The 21,711-nt window shown below is 41.5% G+C and overlaps 2 protein-coding genes across 2 annotated transcripts; both read right to left on the reverse strand.

Annotated features, from left to right (window-relative positions):
• Window positions 1-393: 393 nt before the first annotated feature.
• msmo1 (methylsterol monooxygenase 1) lies at window positions 394-5,118 on the reverse strand. Its single transcript, XM_085409560.1, has 6 exons — window positions 5,058-5,118; window positions 3,976-4,272; window positions 3,691-3,839; window positions 3,077-3,203; window positions 2,752-2,906; window positions 394-1,150 (listed from the first exon to the last, which is right to left on the reverse strand). Exons 2-6 carry the CDS (start codon window positions 4,228-4,230, stop codon window positions 961-963), a joined length of 876 nt encoding a protein of 291 aa, XP_085265686.1. The 5' UTR covers window positions 4,231-4,272; window positions 5,058-5,118; the 3' UTR covers window positions 394-960.
• Window positions 5,119-9,706: 4,588 nt separating this feature from the next.
• Window positions 9,707-21,551, reverse strand: klhl2 (kelch-like family member 2). Its single transcript, XM_085409561.1, has 15 exons — window positions 21,102-21,551; window positions 18,881-19,000; window positions 18,678-18,784; window positions 18,443-18,564; window positions 15,269-15,431; window positions 14,995-15,104; window positions 14,783-14,899; window positions 13,540-13,689; window positions 13,345-13,462; window positions 12,974-13,171; window positions 12,734-12,835; window positions 12,357-12,485; window positions 12,054-12,194; window positions 11,817-11,960; window positions 9,707-11,258 (listed from the first exon to the last, which is right to left on the reverse strand). Exons 1-15 carry the CDS (start codon window positions 21,167-21,169, stop codon window positions 11,230-11,232), a joined length of 1,818 nt encoding a protein of 605 aa, XP_085265687.1. The 5' UTR covers window positions 21,170-21,551; the 3' UTR covers window positions 9,707-11,229.
• Between the last annotated feature and the right edge of the window lie 160 nt (window positions 21,552-21,711).

Raw genomic sequence — 21,711 nt, forward strand, 5'->3', positions numbered from 1 at the left:
TGCAGCTGCCTGTGTGCGCTGGACGGAGCTGCGGGGGTGTGTCCACAGTGCAGCAGTGAACCAACTCCATGTACACCGAAAGGCCACAACATTAAAACCACTGACAAATAAAATGAAAAACACTTATCATTTTTGAGAAGATGCTATCTTCACCCAGCAAGCCTCTGGAATGCTACTTTGACACATACAATGGGCCTAAGCATGGCAGCACTTAGTCAGTGTTTCCACTCACTATATTAAAAAAATGTCAATTTAGCAGTAATGGATAAATTTATAGCTCGCTGGCACATATGTTCTTCTCTGACTAAATTCAGAAAAACAAAACTGCTACAGCAACAACTCCTGTTTAAATTTGTTCACATATTTTATTCTGACAAAAACAGAAAAACAAAACACCAAAGATTTTTTTATTTTATATAAAATTAGAGCAGCATTTAATTATTTTTACAGGCTTGAATGACCTAGAACACATCCCCTTTTCATCAATAATTTACAGTTTGCATCAAACACGCCTGACTGGTTTGTTTTCAAAAGTCTGCATTGAGTTTATACAGTTTCCACCGAAGTGCAGATTCAACTACAGGAAGGAAAGACCGCATCAGATCAATTAGAGGAAGTACTAAAGTGCTGAGACATTCAGAGGGTTAAAGAAGCATTTAAGTTTAAGCCTTTTGATAACAAAGCAAAATCGAAATGAGGACTTGATGGTTTTTATTCAGCCAGCTGACATTTCTTCTTTTCTAAGAAGGCAAAGAAGGCAGACCGAACCAACACGCAGTCTGATTCATAATCAAACCACAGCTGTGCTGACTCGTTTTTTAAAAACACCTTTTGCATGTGTTTTATTAAGTGTACAGAGATGAAAATCAGCAGTAATTGCGTGGTTTTGTCTGTACGGCTCACTGCCTCTTCTCCACCTGACAGGACAGGCGTGTGTCCATGAAGGGAGGCTTGAGCAGTTTACTGCGTCTTCTTATCTGTCTGCTTCTGCATGTAGCTGTTGTACTGGCTGTCTGTCTTCAGCAGTTTGTCCCACCACGTGAAGGTGGAGGCGTAGTTCCCGACAAAGTTCATGTGGTGGAAGTCGTGGAAACGAGCGCCGGCGTAGAACGGGATCAGGTGGAGCGGGTTCAAAGGAATGTCGTAACCGCTAATAGAAATAAGAAGAGGAAAAAAGATATGTCATAATGTCACCCAAAAAGTGACCAACTTTCACAAATGAGTAAAAATCTTTGATGATAACTATCCTTCTAAAACAAAAACATTTGTCTTTTTCAGAAAGCAGAATGGTTCTCAAAGTCTGTTACTGAAGAAAAGATGGGTTTAACTTGGCTCTGTCCTCAGGCTGATGTTTTCAGTTTTAGAAGAGTGCACAGAATATTTGTACGAGACTACTTAAACTTGGTTAATCGGTTAATTAGTTTGAATCATTTTACTTATATCACAAGAAATTAAATAATAAAAAGAAGAAATCAATTGACAGGTGGAAAGGGCGCATGTCGTAGCTTCAGCTTATGAACCCAACCCTGATTTTAAAATAATTGACACTTTAAATGAACAAATTAAATCAACAACATCAGCAACCTCTGATAGAATCATGACAAAAGAAGAAGCAAGAAAGATTAAACCAATTGATGTCAGTCCCAGACATATGGGAACTTTGTATCTAAAGCATTTTCACACAAAACGTTCATCACAATACTGAATAATGATGTTAGTTATGTTCCTTTTAAACCGTTTTAGTATGCTGTACATTTTACACATTTTAATTTTGTCAAATTTCAACACTTCACATTGGCCCTAACCTTAGGTCTTTGTAAAACTCATAACCTTTACATATTTCTAAATTTCTAATGTGTAATCTATATCTGCAGGTGGTCAAGTGTATATTTCCTTTGTGTGTGTGTGTGTGCGCGTGTGTGTGTGTCTATATGTATGTGTGATGTACCGGCAGACTGTGAGCTTTGTGTCTTCCCATAACTTTATAGTGTTCAGTAACGATGCAAATGTTTATGATCTGCTTTACTTTGACTGTTAATTTGCTTCATTATTTATAATGTTTAATGTTGATTGTTATCAAACTTATCAAACTGTTTTTCCTGAGTTTTCTGAATATCTTGACCTGAGCCTTTTCTTAAAAAGACGCTATACAAATAAATGTGTAATTTTGATTATTATTATTATTATTATACAGTAAACATTGTTTTCATAGAAAAAGTTAATTAAACAATATTATAGTCAAAAGTACTATTTCTACACTACAAATGTGTGATAATGTGTCCTGTATTAACAAAGGAGTTAATGAAGACTGTTTAACAGAACATCTGATGAGCTCTGTGGCCCTCTAGAGGACGACCTCGACACACCACAAACTAAAGTTAAGATGTATGCTTAATCAGTTTGATTGGGCTCAGTGATGAAGCTGTAAAATAAAAATGAGTGAAAACAAACTACATTGTCCTATTTACAGCCACCATAATAAACCATCTGGCACAAGGCTGTTTCTGGACAAGAGGTTCAGCTTAAAGAGAAATTAAAACCTCCAACTTCTCTCCTCACTCCCCCCACCTGTATCTTTCCCACAAATCTCATTGGGTTGAAGGGAGAGAATGAGAGAAGGAGAGAGATGCAAGGTTCATGTGCTTCCTTGAGCTGCATTTAAGAGACTGAAAGATCATCTTTGATTGTGGAATGATTTTCAGCAGAGCGAGGAGTTATTTAGTGAAAAGGAAAGCGCCCACTGTGTCCTACCTGTGAACATCGATGGTCTCCATCAGACGGAAGGCGACCCAGGCCCAGAGCAATAACACGTGGTTGCAGAAGATCATGATGCCAATGAAGAAGCCAGCCCCGAGGATGATCGTCTCAGCGGGGTGAGCGTATTCTGCCTGCATGCCAAACGGAGCCTGAGGCAGTGGAGAGACATGCTGACTGTACGTACACATAGTGTTTTTTTTGTTTGTTTGTTTTTTAATTGTAAACAGCTGCTAAAACACGCTTAATAAGTAACTCTTCCATAAACAGACTCAGCAGAAAGCTTTGTTTATTGATCTTATCACTCATCTGTTTTACTCACAGTGAAATCATGGTGGACTTTGTGGATGTACTTGTAGATCCGGCGGTGATGCAGTATGCGATGAAGGAAATAGTGCCAGGCATCCTCAACAACAGCACAGCCCAAGCACTGAGCCAGGAGATATGGCCTGGAGAAGAAGGCCAAGAGAAGTTTACAAAAGCACACTGAAATTATCCCAACAGACAGATCTGACAGACAATTAGCAACATGTGGAACAACTGTGTTACATGTATAAAGCATATTCAAATGTTCCCTTTCTATTTAGAAGCAGATCAACATATCAGGTCATGTATAATAAAATGTAAGTATATTTTTATATAAATTATTGCTGTGCAAGAGTGAAAAAATTCTTTAGCGTCTTAAAGAGTCTCATTGTAACCATAATTATTGTATTTAGGGAGTCCACATTTGATTTCAAGGTCACACTTTGGTAAATAAAGTTGGGTTAATACCAGTGTTAACATGATGTCAATACATTTTTTTTTAATCCTATAGTTGTGGTTAATAGCAATGCATTACAGGACCCATAATTCATATGACAGTTGTGAAACCGCTCTACTGTATGTCTAGGTCACTTTAATCCATTTAGGTGTGCATTATTGATCTGCACTGACCAGCGTGGCATGGAGTCCCAGTCATAAGGAATGTTGAAATACTCGGTGAAGTAGTAAGTGCCAAAGATCAAAGGCAGCTGGATGCAGAAATGGTTGAAAAGCAGCATCTTGAAACACCTCCACTGTTTCTCCCACGTCTCTGGCTTGTCCTGAAAAAAAAAAAAAAAAATCCAAAGGGATTTGTGTCTCTTCCCGGGGATCAGGAGAATGCGTAAACCATCCATCTTCAAACAAACAAACAAATAAAAAACAAGATCAATATCCAACAATTTAAAAAAAAAAAACCTGCTGAATCTTGTATTTTTGCATGAAAGGCAGGAACTGGAAGAGAAAACCGGGCAGGCAGAACAGGAAATAGATTAACTCGTGGACGATGAGCGAGCCCCAGGTGGCAATCTGGAATTTGGTGTAGTTGTCCAGCATGTAGCCCCAGGCGTGTTTCAGGGAGGGCTGGAATGGGTTTTCTGGCAGAACAGCATCGACATACTCGACTGCAAGATAGGCAGAGCTCAAAATGTTTGCAGTGCCGTTCACCGCCATGCTGAAAGATAATGCAAGCTGGCTGCAGGTCAGGAGAGAGGCCTGAAAGACAGGAACACAGCTCTTAATTATATCTGTAGGAACAAAAATAAGTAGAATCGATGCAAAATTACATTTCCACTATAGTCATGCTACACCACAGTGTAAGTTTTAAAATAAAAATATAAGACAAAAATCAGACATAATGTTAAGGATAATTATTAACTGAAAAAAACAAATACAATAGTAGAAGTAAAGTATTCAAAGTAGGAACAGCTATTTAAAAAAAACATAATTTTCAATGTTAAGTCATTTAATAATGCCACTTTACCATAAATTTTGTCATTTGACTGGGCTACATCTCTTTGTTTGTCATTTTTTGACGAAGTTGTTGCCTACAGTAAGCAGACATTCAACTTTAGGACGTTTTTTTTTTTTAAGTTTTCTTTAAAGCTGCCAGAGAGTAACTATTTTTATCAATAAAAACACGCATAACGAAACTAATAATACAAGTATTGACACTTTCCCATCTCACAAACGCATTCAAGCTAACAGCTCTCCAATTTTAAACCCTACTACCTCTTAACACATAACACCTCATAAAAGCACCAGTGTGTCAACTGCAGGTGGCATAAATAAAATCTTTATTAAATTAGTTCATGAATCATTAACTACGTCTCAGTAAACAAGCTAGCAGAGGCCTAAATATCTTCTACAGGCTTTTGCCCGAACTTGTGGCACTATATTCTGCTGTTTTTACGCCTAAATAACAAACAAGTATTTTCTATAGAAGCTAAAAATGTTGCTAAATGCCCTGATTAGTGCCGACAACAAGCTTCAACCCTTACCTTTCCGCTGTATGTCCCGTCTACCTGAGCGAGAGGTGGCCGAGCGGGTGAAGTATAGTAATATCGGATACTCCGATTGGCCGAGAGGAAAGGAGATTGACGTCGAGGGGCCGAACTTCCCCTCTGATTGGTCCGCAAAATGGAGCGACTATAGTGAGACTGGGGGTTTCTACAGCAACAGCCAATCAGAAGTGAGGTCTGCTTTCGTAACCGAAGCATAAGTTAACAGGCTGTATGAGGGAAGAGATGGGGTGGTTCGTCCCGAGATACTTGAGCCATGCGTTATCTTCACTTTTAATTGTATTTTATAACAGATTCTGACTCCAGTGTTTACTGTGGAAATACTGTGGACACGTTGAGACGCACGTAGTATGCGTTATGTTTGTTTTTCTGTATTAAAAATAACTAATTCGACACAAATTAAACTTTAGGTTTTCCTATTTGTTACCATATTATCTAACATAAAATATAATCGTTTCTGTTCCAAAGCAAACTATGTAGTTAGTTGCCAACTGTGCAACTCCCTTTACACTACAGACAGAACCATCATTTGTTGGATAATGATGCACTTATTTTATTTTATTTATTTTTTTGTAATGTTACCTCTGCAGACCATCACAGTGCATTTTAAATCAAAGACGTGTAACATAAAAAAGAAATTCTGCTAACTGTATACAAGGAATTGCAGACATTTTCAGAGGATCCAAATTAATTGAACAAACTAACAAAAGTTTACAGTGTGGATTGTTTTTAATACTTGGATGAAAATCCTTTGCAGTCAAAGACTGCCTCAAGTCTAGAAACCATGGATGTCACCAGTTTCTGCTTGTTTGTGGATTTGTCTCCATTTAATTTTTAAGAACTAAAAAGCATGTCTGTAGGGTTGAAATTAGGCGACTGACTTGCCCATTGAACAGAAACCATGCAGGCTCAGCCACCAGGGCCAGGCTCCGCCACCGTCTCAGCCAATAGGTCCAGGCTCCCCCAAGCCGAACCACCAGGACCAGGTCCTACCAGGTCCAGGCTCTGCTATAGGTTCAGGCTTCACCAGGCTTAGCCATCAGGCCCAGGCTAAGGCTTTAGGCTCTGCCACGAGGCCTAGGCTTAACCACGCTCAACCACCAGAACCATAATTTTACAAATTACAGCCCAGTTTCCTTACTTAGACAGTTCTCCAATATAACTGGACATCTATTTTTATTTTATTTTTTTGCAGGGCTTGACAACTTATTGAGAATAATACTATTTTAATCTTTAGATCAGCTAGATCAACATTTATGGCAATGATGAAGTTAGTGGAAAATATAACTGAATACATAGATAATAAAAAAATATGAAGTGAGGATATTTATTGACCTGAAAAAGGCTTTTGATATGATGACCACAAAATATTCTTACAGAAATGGAAAGATATAGTGTGAGAGGGGTAAAAAACAAAAACAAAAACAACTGGTTAAAAAGTTATCTTGCCAATTCATACAAACTGCTCAGTCAAAATCTGTGTTCTTGAATATTACCTGTGGTGTCCCACAAGGTTCAGTGCTGGGTCCCAAATTGTTTACTACGTATATCAATGACATCTGTAGAGTTACAAACATACTAAGGTTTGTTGTTTTTGCAGATGATACAACCATTCTTTTTTCTGGGGAAGGCTTTAAAGACTTAAAGTTATCTTTAAATTCATCCAAAACCAAATTTATGTTGTTTGGAAATCGAGAAATGTTTATAACTGGAGACTGGAAATTGATAAAGTATCCAATGAAAGAGTATTTGAAAAGAGATTTCTTGGTGTAACTTTGGACTACAAGCTTTGTTGGAAAGTATAAATCAAACACTTGTGAAACAAGATCTCAAAAACCACAGGGATTTTGGGAAAAACAAGGTACGTCCTGAACAATACAAGATTGCACACACTTTACTGCACATTGCTACTACCATATTTAAGTACTGTGTTGAAATCTGGGGCAACACTTACAAGAGTCCTCTACAAAACATATGCACAATGCAAAACAAAGCAATAAGGATAATACATAATATTTGGTATCGTGAAGACACAAATCATTTTTTTTTTATTACAAGGTTGAGTTCCCTTTCGAACACCCTTTGTTTTTGCGTTACAGATCCTTTTGTTGAAAATGTTTTTATCATGTTTTCTGTTTCCCGTGTTTGTTTTGTTGAAATTTTAATCATTTGAAATAAGAGAAAGAAAGAAAGATAAAAAAAAAAGAACAGTATGTCATTACTTTTCCTTGAGAAACTCTTTTACAGTATGCTTGGGGTCAGCATATTCAAATTCAAATTCAAATTTTGTCACGTACACAGTCATACACAGTACGATATGTAGTGAAATGCTTGGACAACTGCTCGTGACCTAAAGAAAACAAAAAAGGAAAAGGCTATGAATAAGATAGGAAATAAATATGAAAAATTAAAAAGGGTAAATTTAACTAGGAAGGAATAAAATATAAATTAAGGTTAAAAATGAAATAACTGTACAACACAAATTAGAATGAAGGGTAAATTTAACTGGGAGAATAAGATAAAATATATAAATTAAAGTTGAAAATAAAATAACTGTACAACAAAATACACAATACACAATATAGAACTATATAAGAATGTATGAAGAAATATAAATAAATATATACACAATAACAGCAGCTGTACAAGTATTAACTGGAAGTGAAGAATGTAGTGACCAGTGTTGTGCAATCCACATTATGTCTTGTGCAGTGCAAATATGCTTGAAGTGATTAAGTGATGAAGTGAAAACAATGTCCAGAAAGTCCAGTGTGTGTGTAAGAACCATATGTGTGGGTCAGGACTGTGTGGTGGTGTGATTGAGAGACCGTATCGCCTGCGGGAAGAAGCTCCTCCTCAGTCTCTCTGTGTTGGTCTTCAGGGAGCGGAATCGCTTTCCTGACCTCAACAGAGAGAACAGTCTGTTGTTGGGATGGCTGAGGTCCTTCACGATCTTCCTGGCCTTGGTCCAGCACCGCCTGCTGTAGATTGAGTGCAGGTCAGGGAGCTCGGAGCGGATGGTGCGCTCAGCTGATCGCACAACCCTCTGTAGAGCTCGTCTGTCCTGCATGGTGCTGTTCCCGAACCAGGTTAAGATGTTTCCCGTCAGGATGCTCTCTATGGTGCACGAGTAAAAGTTCCTGAGCACCTTGGAGGGCAGTTGGAAGTCTCTCAAGCGTCTGAGGTGGTAGAGACGCTGTCGGGCCTTTTTCACCACGGTGTTGATGTGACAGGACCATGTTAGGTCCTGCGTGATGTGAACTCCGAGGTATTTGAAGCTGTCCACTCTCTCCACTGGGCACTCGTTGATGACGGGGGTCTGGTAGTTCCTCTCCTGCTTAGTGCTGAAGTCCACTATCAGCTCCTTTGTCTTACGAGCATTTACACTGTAAAGCACTATCTGATCAGTTTTACAACATTTGTCTCAATCTGAGCAGAGTCTGTAGTCCTGTGCACATCACAGTTCATCCTGCTGTTTCAATCAGCAGTCATACCATCAATAAACACTCTTAATTTATTGCGTCCACCATGTTTGACCGATGTGTTACGCTGAGCCGTTCCTTTTTCCCCCTCCATACTTTTCTCTTTCCATCATTTTGGTACAAGTTCATCTTGATTTTCTTTCTTCAGACTGTTTCCCCAGAACAGCCTAATCTGGCCTTTATGTTCTTGAGTGTAATTAGTGGTTTGCACCTTGTTATAAACCCTCTGTGGTTCTATCGATAAAGAGGTCTCTTAACTATAGGCTTTAACAGTGATACACTTACCTCCTGGAGAGAGTTCTTGACTTGGTTAGGTGTTGTGAAGTTGCTTTTAACTGTTATATACATTAATATTCATTTGTTTTGTTATAACAATGTACCAGATTAAGGATGTCACCACTAAACATTATGCTCTCTGTGTGGTAGATTTATTTAGTTTTTTTCAGCCTACCTTGCACCGATAGCTCTTTGGGCCTTGTGTTGATAATTACAGTGAAAATCTATAGAATAAAAATTCAACACCCTGAATTAAAACTTCAGATGCGTTTGCTGCGACATTAAAAAAAAGAAAGAGGGAAAGTGTTTTACTGCACAACAAAACTGTTCATAAGCCAATAATTCAATTATTTTCGAGCCACTGAAAATAGGGGGATTATGCATAAAAATAAAATTCCTGTAATTACCAAACAGTTAATACAACACTTTTGTTAAACCCCTTCAATCAAATCCTAACTGCTTGGCTTAAAATTCCCCGTGGTGGTATACATTGTACAACAAACTAATTTTATTGTTTTGCCTAACTGGACATAACTGTAGACCACACTATAAAAGCCCTACAGTCCAAGAAACAGAAGTATTTTTGGCAAATTTAAATTACTAATGCATCTAATGCGTCAATTTAAAAAAAAAAAAAAAAAAAAAAAAGGAAAAAAGATTTTAAAAAACGCTCTGTGTTACTCTATTTGCTCCATCAATACATTTAAAGGAGAAAGAAAATACAATATTTGCCTTTAAAACAGAATAAAGCATCATGAAGTGTATTTTGTACCAGATATACTAATGAGAAATGACCAAAAGGGACACTGGGCATTATGAAATATCAGTTTTTGTAACAGGAGTAAAGCATCACACACACAGGAATTTCCATTTCAAGGTTTTACTGATTTGGCAAAATATTAAAAACGGATTATATCATTTCACAGCTTTAAATACAAGAAGCATATTTATTAATGATAATATAAAACAAGTAGTGAAACATTGTCAAAGTCATTAGCCTACATGACATTCCTCAATACACTGACAAGAAACAGCGATACCAAGCGATACCAAGTAGCAATATAGTAGGAGAGGCGAGAGACTGAAGAAACAAAAGAAACTCAACAGTAAGTTTGGTCACTTTCCAGAAAGAGAGAACAGATTAGTGAAGAAGAGTCATAAAAGAGAGACAGAAAAGAAGAGACATATTAAAATTGGCACATTCATAGTATGTCAGGGTGTGCAGTAGTTAATACAGTTGCTACACCGAACGAGAAGAGGGTACGGTTTGGAGGGTAGCAGGTTAGAGACAGGAACCATGCAGTGAGTTCAGCCTGCTGTTGTCATGAGTGGTTACAACCACACTAAATATGGCTGCCAGATGACACATCCAACTGGTTTTTGTATTTTTTTTCTCCCCTCTACCGATCACTGTTTTGTTTTTTTGGCAAGGTGAACGAGGCTCCTGGCTCCAATCAAAGTCAGCTTCCTCCAGAATAATTGTACGCCGTCACCTGCTACAGCTGCTTCTCACGTTGCTGTTCTGGTTGAAAGCGAGCTAACACAGCCATCGCATCCTACCCGAAGTCAAAATGTGTGTTTTCTATCCCAGACCAGCAGCCACTCTCTGTCCAGTAACAGTACTGAAGGCATAATAGAGGAGAAGGGGAGACAGAACGTACTTTGACATTCAGGCACTCTTGAGCAGCCACCCTGCAACACTGTAAAAGATCGGAGGTCACACGGAGTGCGTTCATGCGGCATCGAACCAGGCGTCACCACACCAGATGCACACGAACACACATGCTCACATGTGCAAGCAACAGAGCACCTTTAAATGCTAGCGTACACACACACACACACACACACACACACACACACACACACACACACACACACGAGCCCTCACACAAACAGACACACACGCACACACAACTCACTTCTCAATAGGATTTTTAAAAAATGAAAGAGAAACCCATTTCAGTCCCAAATGGTCCTTCTCTGCCTTCCTCTCCCATGGAGCAGGCCAGTGGTCTTTCTCTGAGCTAACATTACTAATGTTAAAATAACTCTGGAGTTAAAGTAGCTTCATATCAGTAGCGTTTCTGTGGCACTGCAGTGGTACACAGATGCTTCAAACAGCTTTGTCCAGTCACTGCTGCGGTCCTGCCACGAGAGATGGGAGGGGTTAAAACACAGGTTTGATCCCCTTGTTGGTTACAGCTCCCCCCATTCAGGTAAGTGCAAAAATCCTCGTCATCTTCAACAACATTCTTGTAATTTCCTTCATCTTCGTCAGTGCCTAAGCTAATGCTGCCCAACATTTGAAGCATTGGCATCGTAGACAGATCCAAGATCAGTATTCAGCAGGAGAATACGTTCAGCTCCCAATCAGCGGCAGGTGTTTAGAGCAGTCATAAGGGCTTGTCAATCACAGTCACACCTGAAGTAACAGAAATAAAATAAGTTCAAACAACTATATCCTCGTTTTCTTATACAACAGGCTTCCATTTTTGGTAAAGCTTATAGTGATGGCCTGGATCAGGTGACTGAATCCTCTTTTAGTTGCACTACAATAGCTCTAAGCTGCTGGGGGTTTCCCATGATGCACTGAGTGTTTCTTCTTCACTCTCTGTGGATTGAATCTTTAGTTATTATTAAGTGGTTCTCATCCACAGTGTGTCTTTTGTCCCGTTTTCCTCTCCTCACCCCCAACCAGTCACGGCAGATAGCTGCCCCTCTGTGAGCCTGGTCCTGCCAGAGGTTTCCTTCCTGTTAAAAGGGAGTTTTTTCTTCCCACTATTGCTAATTGCTTGTTCATAGAGGATTCATTTTATTGTTGCAGTTTTCTCTATGTTATTGCAGGGCCTCTACCTTACAATATAAAGCGCCCCTTTGTAAATCATTCTGCACAGTATGGCTCAAGTAACCACAAGAAATAACAAAAGCCAACTTCAAGAAAGCATTGAAAACTGTGTGGCTCCATATGTGGAGCGCTGACCTGCATAACTGCGACCTGTGCTCATGCAGGTCGGCAGTAACGTCCACTTGTCAGTGATCGGATTGTAGAACTCCACCGAGGCCAAATTACAGCTTCCGTCATCTCCTCCCACCACGTAGAGTACATTATTTACAGCACACATGCCTGCACACACAAACGCACAACGATTAAAAGACATCTAACACAAGAGCACCACACATCCGAGGCTGCTTGGTGAACACACGCCGTGTTGCTTACCTGCATTACGTCGACACATGTTCATGTCAGCTACTTGTCTCCAGCTGTTAGTGGCTGGATCATAAACTTCACAACTCTTCCTCACCAATGGACCATCGTGGCCCCCCACAGCATAAAGTAAACCTTTTAATACACCCACACCTGAGGAAGGCATTGGACATGCACTTACTAGAGATCACACTGTGCAATGTTTTTCATTTAGTCCTCTTTTATAAGTAAGCTTCAGTAAAGATTTGTACTGACAAAAAGATCAGTTGTTCCATTTAGTATTTTAAACACAAATAACTTCAAAAGTTGACACACCTGCTCCACTGCGTCTTGTTCCCATCTCTGCTATATAGCTCCACGTGTTGCTTTTAGGGTTGTAAGCTTCTACTGTACTTAAACACTGCCTGGTGGCTCCGTCATAACCTCCAACAGCATAAAGGATCCCTGAAAAACATGCAATCCATAATTTAGAACGAGGTGCAGGGGCGGATAAAAGACACAAGTGATGGAGGAACTATGATATTTTTAATCACACCGCTCTTGCCATAGTATATATCGTAGTACTGTAGTATTTTGTAATAGTGGTTTGTTTTAAAAAAGAAAAATATGAGCTCTACTGAAGCTGTTTTTCCTTAGTTTTTTTTTCACCTTCTATTTCTAAAAGCTAATTTTAGTTTGGGAATCATATTCACCATTGACAACGCCGACTCCTACACTGCTGCGTCGGGTGCTCATGGGCGCCACATGGAACCACTCGTCTGTCTTAGCGTTATACGCCTCGACCGTAGACAGACCTGCAAACACGCAGAGCGTCAATCAAAAATACAGCAGTCAAACATTTTGAAAATTCTCTGCTGTCACATTTTTAAAGGACATTTGGCGTCACACGCTGATGTCACGACCACACAAATAAAAAAAGCGTAGCAGCAGACCTGTGCTGCCGTCAAAGCCTCCAACAGCGTACAGGAGTCCGTTGAGCACAGAGGCCCCGAGCGTCGATCGACGGTCCTGCATGCTGCTCACGCTCGTCCAGCGGTCCATCATCGGGTCGTAACAGTCGACCGTCCGCACGCGCAAAGAACCGTTGAAACCGCCCACCGCGTACACGCATCCAGCCACATACACCACACCTGAGAGAGAACACAAAGTTTAAAACATCTTTCATTCTCCTGATCAGTGCTGAGTGACATAAAACTTTATGTATTTTTTATTCTCACTTTTTCTTGGGAAAATCCTGGTAGGATGAGAATCAAACTGGTGACATTCTTCAGCTCATTTATTATGATTACTGAGGGTTTCCTACCTGCTCGGCACCTCCTAGTTGGGAGTTCAGCCACTTGGTACCATCGCTGCTCCTCAAAGTCGTAACATTCAACACTTCGAATGGCCTTAGGAGCCTGACCGCCAACCACCACCATCACCTACGCACAACAGCGATGCCATTACAAGATCACATGCTGTTTTGATGTGGATGTAAGTGTTCATAGTGTGTTAGTACCTTAGGACAGCAGGCTGGAGTCCTCATGCGTGTGCGGGCGGTCTTCATCAGAGCTCTCTGGTCGGCCGGCAGCAGGTGGTACTTCATGGCCTCAATCAGGTAGTCTTTACAGGCACTGCTGTTCTTAATCAGAGACTCCTCCTCCACCCGCTGACACAAGTGAACAGTGAGGGAGGAACCGATCAGCTTGCATGATTTACCGTTACAGTACATCGCAGTGAGTGTGATGTTTCTGAGCTAAAGTCAGCATAAGAAAAACCCATAAGAAAGTGAAAAATCTTTGGCTTATAAAATATATAAGCCAAAGTGTGTTTATATCAAACTGAATACTGTCAGCAGGCATTGTTAACTAATTTTTTTTTAATATTCAGGAAATGACTGGTATTTGTACAAGGTCATGATGTTTTTTCAGTAAAAAAATAAATGCTAAAGGACTTCAGCCGCTGCCACTTTACTGTAAAAACGATTCAGCCACAGCAAACACTGCACTCAGTTTTGCACCAAGAAATAATCAAATCCACTTCTTTAAAGCAACAGAAGTGACAAAGAAAAATAAACATTCATTTATATTTTTAATTTCATCACTTTCAATAAAAGTGCCCTTTCTGACAAGTGAAGCACACATTCACTTTACATCATAGTTTGTTTGTTTTTTATACATATCTTCAACACATCAGTGAAGTGTACACACAGAGACACACAGACACACAACATCTTCCTGTCATAACCAACCTCACCAGCAAGATGACAGAATTAGAAAGCCTTTCTTGCGTGAGCTTGTTTGAACGTCCCAGAAACAATAAAACAGGCCATCGTTGAATGTTGAAGCACTGCTCTGCTGCACTGTTTGCACTCGCACGAGTCTGGTCTTTAAAAAGTATAAATTACATTATATTGTGTACATTGTCTACATTCATAATTTACTGTGGCACCTTATTCCTGTCAGCCCCTCTTTCATCTTTTATTTCCCACATTTTTTACTGAATTCACTTTTAATCACCCTTTCCTGCCGTTTTTCTTTCTCTGACCTACATGTGGTTCATGTTCTGTATATAGTGCTTTTCTACATCACTCAAAGAGATGGGGAAAAAAAACATTAAGGAGGCTTTACACCAGCCCAGTTTCTTTTTTCTTTTTTTTTTAAAAAAGGATGACACACAAAAGGTTACTGGCAGCTGACAGTGCATAAAACTTTAACTCTACTTCATTTAAGTGCAGATTAAAGAACAGCAGCTAAACACACCTGCACCAGGTATTCTCTGGAGAGGAGCGGCAGGCGGACATGTTCCATCAGGTGAGCCAAATGCTCCTGGCGGACGTCTTTATCGTGGTTGACCCAAGCTATGACGGCCTCAAAAACCTGCACACCAGCGCACACAGGCACACGCAAATCATTGTAAAGTTTTTACTCTACTTCTGCTATACGTGCAAAATGAGAACGACGAGAGAGCGTACCTTCTCCTCTGAGGGTATGGTGAGCTTGTCGCTGGCGATAAGGCTGGACACTTGCTCCATGCCCAAATTAAGAAACTCCTCACTCCCGACCACCTCTGTAAAATGTTGCTCTGCGGGCACAAACTGCAGATAAACACAGCTGCTTCTCTCCACAACTTCATTAATTACACCTGTTCTCATTCTGTCTCCCCAGATCCTCCCGGACACGCGGACTCGTTTAAATAAAGGAACAGGGAGTGCTGCCACACACGTGCAGACTTTTGAACGCACAAACCTGCGAAGCTGTTAGCCTGCGTGAGAAGCTGGGAGCAGGCGTGTAGGTCAGCGAAGGCTCTTATTCCCAGGCAGTTGGACGGATGAAGCTGAGAGCTCAGGAACTCACAGCAAGCCTTTTTCACCTCGTTCAGCTGGAGCAGCCCCGCTGCAGGCAACAGCGCCTGAGAAACAAGAACACGAGGTTTGCACACAGGTTTCGGCTTTACTGCCACAGCGTACAGATCAGTACATTTAGAGCGGTGACAGGTTGACCTGGTGTGCAGAAGAGCAATCTCTGACTCACTGACAGTTTACGTTGATGAAACTGTTCCAGTCTTTTTCAACTTTTAGACCAAGAGAGAAGTGAAAACCTAAAAATAAACTCAGCTGAGCTTAGAGCACAGCTACCAATCAAAGTGATCACATGCTGTACGTGCATCTTTTATAGTGCCTCTATTTGCACTGTGGTGATCTGATCCTTCCCAAGTTTAAAAAAAATCTATTCAAAGATGGAAACTGCTTTTCTGGTTTAATTTCGTGGGTTTTAAAGCAAGTAGAAAACTTCTAGAGAAAAAGCCTGATTAAATCACATTTCATCGTTTCATGAATGCATTTCAGAAATATTTACGTCAGAAAAACTTAGTTATCCAGGTCAGTGTCATCTTTTTTTAAATGACACCCAATATTAAATACAGCCTTATTTAAATACAGATGCAAGTTTTAGATTTTTCCTGAAACCCAGGAGATTTTTCCAATCACACTCACACCAATTTAGAATTACCAGTTAAGCCAGCCCCACTAACTGCATGTCTTTGGACTGTGGGAGGAAGTTAAAGTATCAGGAGAGCACCCATGCAAACACTGAAGGCCCCAGACTGGATTAGAAGCCACGATCTTCTTGCTGTGAGGCAACAGTACTAACTGCTGCACCACCTTGTCTCTCTAGCTTCTGGCCCTGCGACAGGGCTCCAGACTCCAGACCTTAACCCAACCATAAGCCCTGATCATAATACACGACTTCCTACTGAGTTAGAAGATTTCAATCCTCCAGCCCTTCGATTAGTAAAGACTGCTTGAGCCACAACACCAAAAACACTGAGCCTACCAGTGTTAGCAATGTAAGATCAAACCACCAACCTTTCGATTAGTAGTCACCCTGCTTTACCTCCTGATCCATAGTTATCTCAAGATAAGAAAAGCTTAAGAAGTGTGAAGACATAATATGGAAAATATGAAAGATATCATGTACATGTACATGTACAGTCTTCACTAGATCTTCAACACTTCACTGTCCCAGTCCTGCATCCTGCCGTGTCTAAAGTCAGCCACAATTGTCCCACTGCCAAAGCATACCTCAACGACTACCGACCAGTTGCTCTAACACCTGTTATAATGAAGTGCTTCGAGAAACTGGTCTGACGTCACATCATGTCCTGCCTGCCACCCACACTCGACCCACTCCAGTTTGCATACAGAGCTAACAGATCAACTGAAGATGCCATTGCTACAACGCTCCACACCACCATCTCTCACCTGGAAGTGCAGGGCCGTTACGCCAGGCTGCTCTTTGTTGACTTTAGCTCTGCTTTCAATACGATACTCCCGGACAGACTAATAGTTAAACTGCTGGAAATTGGACTTCCTTCCACCACCTGCCGCTGGATCAGAGACTTCCTCTCAGACCGTGTACAGAGAGTTAGAGTGGGGCCTCATCTTTCCTCAGCCCTCAGCCTCAACACCAGCTCTCCACAAGGCTGTGTACTGAGTCCCCTACTGTACACTCTGTACACACATGACTGTGTTAGTTCCCACCCAGACAACACAGTCATCAAGTTTGCAGATGATACCACCGTGGTGGGGCTCATCTCAGGGGGAGATGAGACTGCGTACAGAGCTGAAGTTCAGAGGCTGTCAGATTGGTGTGCAGATAACAACCTGGACCTCAATACCACCAAGACAAAAGAACTGGTAGTTGACTTCAGAAGGAGGAAGTCCGAGCTGCAGCCTGTCAGCATCAACGGGGAGTGCATGGAAAGGGTCTCCAGTTTCAAGTTTCTGGGTGTGCACATAGACACAGACCTCCAATGGAGCTCTAACACCTCTGCGGTCTTAAAGAAGGCCCAACAGTGTCTCCACTTTCTGAGAATCCTCAGAAAAATGGACCTGAAGAAGGAGCTGCTGACCGTCTTCTACCGCTGCTCCATTGAAAGTGTGCTGACATATTGCATCGGTGTGTGGTTCTCCAGCTGCACCACAGCACACAGAAAGGCACTCCAGAGGGTCATCAATATGGCCCAAAAACTCATTGGACATCCTCTTCCCTCCCTGAAGGACCTGTACAGCACTCGCTGTCTCAAGAGGGCATGCAGCATCCTACGGGACTGCACACACCCAGGACACCGGGTGTTTAAGCTGCTGCCGTCTGGCAGGAGGTTCAGGCTGCTGAGGTCCCGAACAAATAGACTCAAGGACAGCTTTTACAACAGGGCAATAGCCCTGATCAATGTAAATAGCTGACCTGACTGGATACCTCCCTGGACTTTTTTAGGGGGGAGGTAACAATGTTTAAAACAATAACAATAATATTTATATGTATAACAAGGTGCAGTAATAATTAATGTGCAATAATAACAGTGTGCAATACACATACACTTATTCTTCTTTTTTATACTAAGTTAATATACTGTGTTGTGTTGTTTGTTACGTTGTGATGTGTCATATCGTGTCGTGTTGTGTTATATGTAGTGCCGATGTAGGACGGTTTTTCCAATTTCATTGTACTATTGTACTATGTATGACTGTGCAATGACAATAAAGAGTTATCTTATCTTATCTTATATTATCTACTTAGAATCATCAGCTAACCTAACATATGAGTCTTTGGACCATGGGAGGAAACCAGAGTTCCCACACAGAAAGCCCACAGCTGGCCAGCAGGTTAAAACCCAGAATAGTTTGTTTAACTCTTCACCTTAACCTGATAACCAAAGAGACCGTGTTTTTGTGTGAAGCTAACAAAGCCTTTGATGTGAATGAGCTTTAATGCATCGAGAAAGCTTGAACTGAAATGTTATTTTTGCCTTACAGGTAAATCACTTCCTGTCGAGTTTCCAGTGTGACACTGCAAATGCTGCAAACCTGCTCAGTGTGAGTCCAGGCCGTAGTTATTGAGCTAATGCATGTGTGTGTTTACCTGCACATTATCCTCCGTGACCTGTATCTCCGCCGTGTAGATGTAGTCAATCAACAGGCCCAGAGTCCAGCCATCCATCTCCTTTATCCTCACTCGTTTTGCCCTACTTTCTGCCATCTCGCCTGTTAGTACATGTGCACACGTTAGCTTTTCAGCACCACAAAGGTAGCAACTGTGTCAGGCACTAAAAACAATGAAAGGAACCGAATAGATGAGAATGGAGGAGGGCCGTTACCTGTGAACATAGCGTGAAAGTAAGGGCTCCCAGCAGCCAGAACCACTCTGTGAGCAGCAATCTCGACGTCCTCTGCCACAATGGTCACATCACACAACAGGCTCTGGCTACATGCACGAGTAGGAAACAGAAACCGTTACAGTTTACAGAAAGGATTTGGTGAGGACGAGGCAACAAATAACTGAAGAGACAGTGTGGGACACCTGCGCAGCTCGTTCATGACTTTGAACGCCTTCCTCATGTGGCGAGGGTTCAGAGTGACGGGACCGTGCCTTTCCACTCCGTCCTCTTTGTCCAGAGAGTGTGGACAAAGTCTAGTGCACCTGAGAGGAACAGTACAGATACGTAAACAAGAAGCACACAGGGAACACAAAACGCGTAACTTGAGAGCTACTCGGGTCTCCTGGTGCACGGCAATCACAGTGAGGACATCTTTTTGTTTAGAATCACTTCTAAACACCATAGCTTTAACCAAAAGCACAATCAGACACTGCGTTTAACTTCTCATTAAGTTTTCCAAAGTGTCTTTGCAATCACTTTAAACCCCGACTCGGCTGGTTTATCTCCTAGAGAAGATAAATTACTGTTGATTTGGAAACTGACGGTGTAATATTTCCTGATTTCCTGACAAAAAACACGCACACACTCAGAGGGCGCTGTATCAGGACCAAGCTTGATTTTCACATGCGTAAAGAAGGCATCTTCCCAGGAGTCCACAATTAAGATTAAACGCTCATTTGTAAACTGTTTAGCAGTCCAGTCAAAGCTGCAGTATCAGGTAGTGCTTTGTCTTGTTTAAAATCTTATCTAAAGACCTTAATTATTAGTTTATATCAACAAGGTGCAGACTCTCAGTTGTAGCATGTAAAAGCTGAACGGTTCTGCTATAAATTCTATTATCATTATTATTGCTGATATTATTAACTGTTGTTGTTGCACTAGCGTTATGATTAGAATAGGGGATGCACTGCCTGAGACACTGCTGATACTTGTGTTTGAAAGAGCAGTTTAGCACATAGCCAATGTTGCCAAAGTTATACGCTTTGCATGCAAATTCATATTGTTTTTGTTTATTGTTATAATTTGTAGTTACATAGAATGCAGTCAGTCAGCATTTGTATGATGCTGCACATCATTACTGAGACATGCTGTGATGTATGGTTTGGAGACGCTGGCACTGACAAGGAGATGAAGATGTTAAGATTTTCATTGGGAGTGAGCAGGATGGGCAGGATTAGAAATTCATTTATCAGCGGGACAGTTCAGGTTGAGAAGTTTGGAGAAAAGGTTAGAGAGGCAAGGCTGAGATGGATTGGATGGAGAGTGGATATATCAGGCAAAGGATGTTGAAGATGGAGCTGCCACGCAGGAGGAAAAGAGGACAATCACAGAGAAGATTCATGGTTGTAGGTAAGGAGGCCATGCAGAGGGTTGGTGTGACAGAGGAGGATGCTAGGGATAAGGAGAGATGGAGGCGGGTGATCTGCTGAGGTGAGAAGAAGATGCTGCACATCTTAAAATACAAACACACCCTGCATAAGTTCTCCAGTCACTGACATAAGTAGTGAAACAATGTAAGAACACTGCAGCACTAATAAAAGTGCTTATTCAATATTAATAGCGAAAATGTTCTGAGAAAAATACGAGTTACAATTTAGAAGAAAAATGACTCCTGTGTGTAAGATATTATTATACTGATGAATCAAGTAGCACTTTCAGGTGGCACCATAGTCCAGCAGCTCTACTCAGGGGCCCTTCTCCTGAGGGTTTCATGATAAGTCTGAAGAGGTTGTGAGAGAGAACAGGAAAAGTCCTGCTACAGATTTCCATTCATGTTTGAGACTCTGGCGTGTGTCGTAAAACATTGATTAAGCTTAACCTAAGATGGAACCTTCTGACTGCCCAAGGTGTTTGATAAGATCGTGTGTGTACTTTAAACCTTCATTATTGACTATTCATTAAAAACAGATCGATCAAGTTGGCTGAACTGTGCCGGACTAGAAGTATATATATATATAATCCGCACAATTACTTTGTTATTTGCACCTCTGAGCGCACACCTCTGCCCTCCCTCTCCTGAAATCAAACATTCAACATGTACATTTACATGCTGCTCCTCTGTTTTCTGTCACAAATACACCCACACACCCACACACGGCTGTGAAGCACACGTCCTCAGTGCCACGAACAGAAACAGAGGCGTTAGACCAACAAGCACAACGTTATGACACCACCACAGAGCCTGCAGCCTGATCCTGCAGCCACAGTCCCCGGGTATCAGTCCTCCCCACCCGGTCATTGAGCAGCCACACCGGCTGGCCGCTGTCTCTGTCAATGCGGCACCATCCGTCAAGCAGCCACTGGGAAACGTCAACACACACAGAGAGAGAGGGGGGGAGAGATTCAGCAGCTTTTTGCACTTACAGCGGATGACTGTCCATGATTCTGGTGTTTTTCAGAGGCTGAAAACTTGGCCCAGCGGCATGCACCATTCCATATCCACAGTGTCGTCTTCGATGGGTCTAAATTCAGGCGTGAATCACGGCGATCATCTGTCCAGAGGCGGAGAGACGGGCTGACGACAGCCCCATTAAAGCAGCCTGTTCCATAGAAACACACAGCCCGACTGCTGCGGTGACACTCTCCACAGACACGTTGCGATTCAGTCCGGCTGTTGTACCCAGCGGACTGCTCCTTATGTGGGCCGAAAAACGCGCAAGAAAGGCGCACACCGCCGGGTCAGACGGGGGTTGTTTTTACTCAGCGTCCCCTCTCTATTACTCCTGGGTGTTTATGGGTGCGAGAGGCGGACGGACAGAGATACCTGTTATTTTCCAATCGCTGATTAAAACGCACAAACAAGGACATGTCGGTAAAGACGGTCCTCTGAGCAGCCAAGGCGTCCCAGAAGAAAGCGCTGTCTCCCTCTAGCTGTGGGAGACTCACGAAACTGAACAAACACTCCGTTCAGTTTGTTCATAAAGAGACAGCTCATAAACAGGAACAGAGGACCTTACATTATAAAGTAAATAAT

This window comes from Rhamphochromis longiceps, linkage group LG6 (assembly GCF_057381845.1).
Source record: "Rhamphochromis longiceps isolate RC_006_pf linkage group LG6, R_longiceps_female_GT1.1, whole genome shotgun sequence".
Lineage (NCBI taxonomy): Eukaryota > Metazoa > Chordata > Actinopteri > Cichliformes > Cichlidae > Rhamphochromis > Rhamphochromis longiceps.

Bases quoted from the DNA above. Each gene is read 5' to 3' on its own strand.
- msmo1 (XM_085409560.1), bottom strand. From the start codon at position 4,230: ATGGCGGTGAACGGCACTGCAAACATTTTGAGCTCTGCCTATCTTGCA. The intron at 3,840-3,975 runs GTTTTTTTTTTT...TTTTTTTTTCAG, and splicing joins AAAAATACAAGATTCAGCAG to GACAAGCCAGAGACGTGGGA. The intron at 2,907-3,076 runs GTGAGTAAAACA...CCACTGCCTCAG, and splicing joins AAGTCCACCATGATTTCACT to GCTCCGTTTGGCATGCAGGC.
- klhl2 (XM_085409561.1), bottom strand. From the start codon at position 21,169: ATGGTGCATGCCGCTGGGCCAAGTTTTCAGCCTCTGAAAAACACCAGA. The intron at 13,463-13,539 runs GTACTAACACAC...TGTTGTGCGTAG, and splicing joins CTCCAGCCTGCTGTCCTAAG to GTGATGGTGGTGGTTGGCGG. The intron at 12,486-12,733 runs GTGAATATGATT...CATGTTTTTCAG, and splicing joins AGGAGTCGGCGTTGTCAATG to GGATCCTTTATGCTGTTGGA.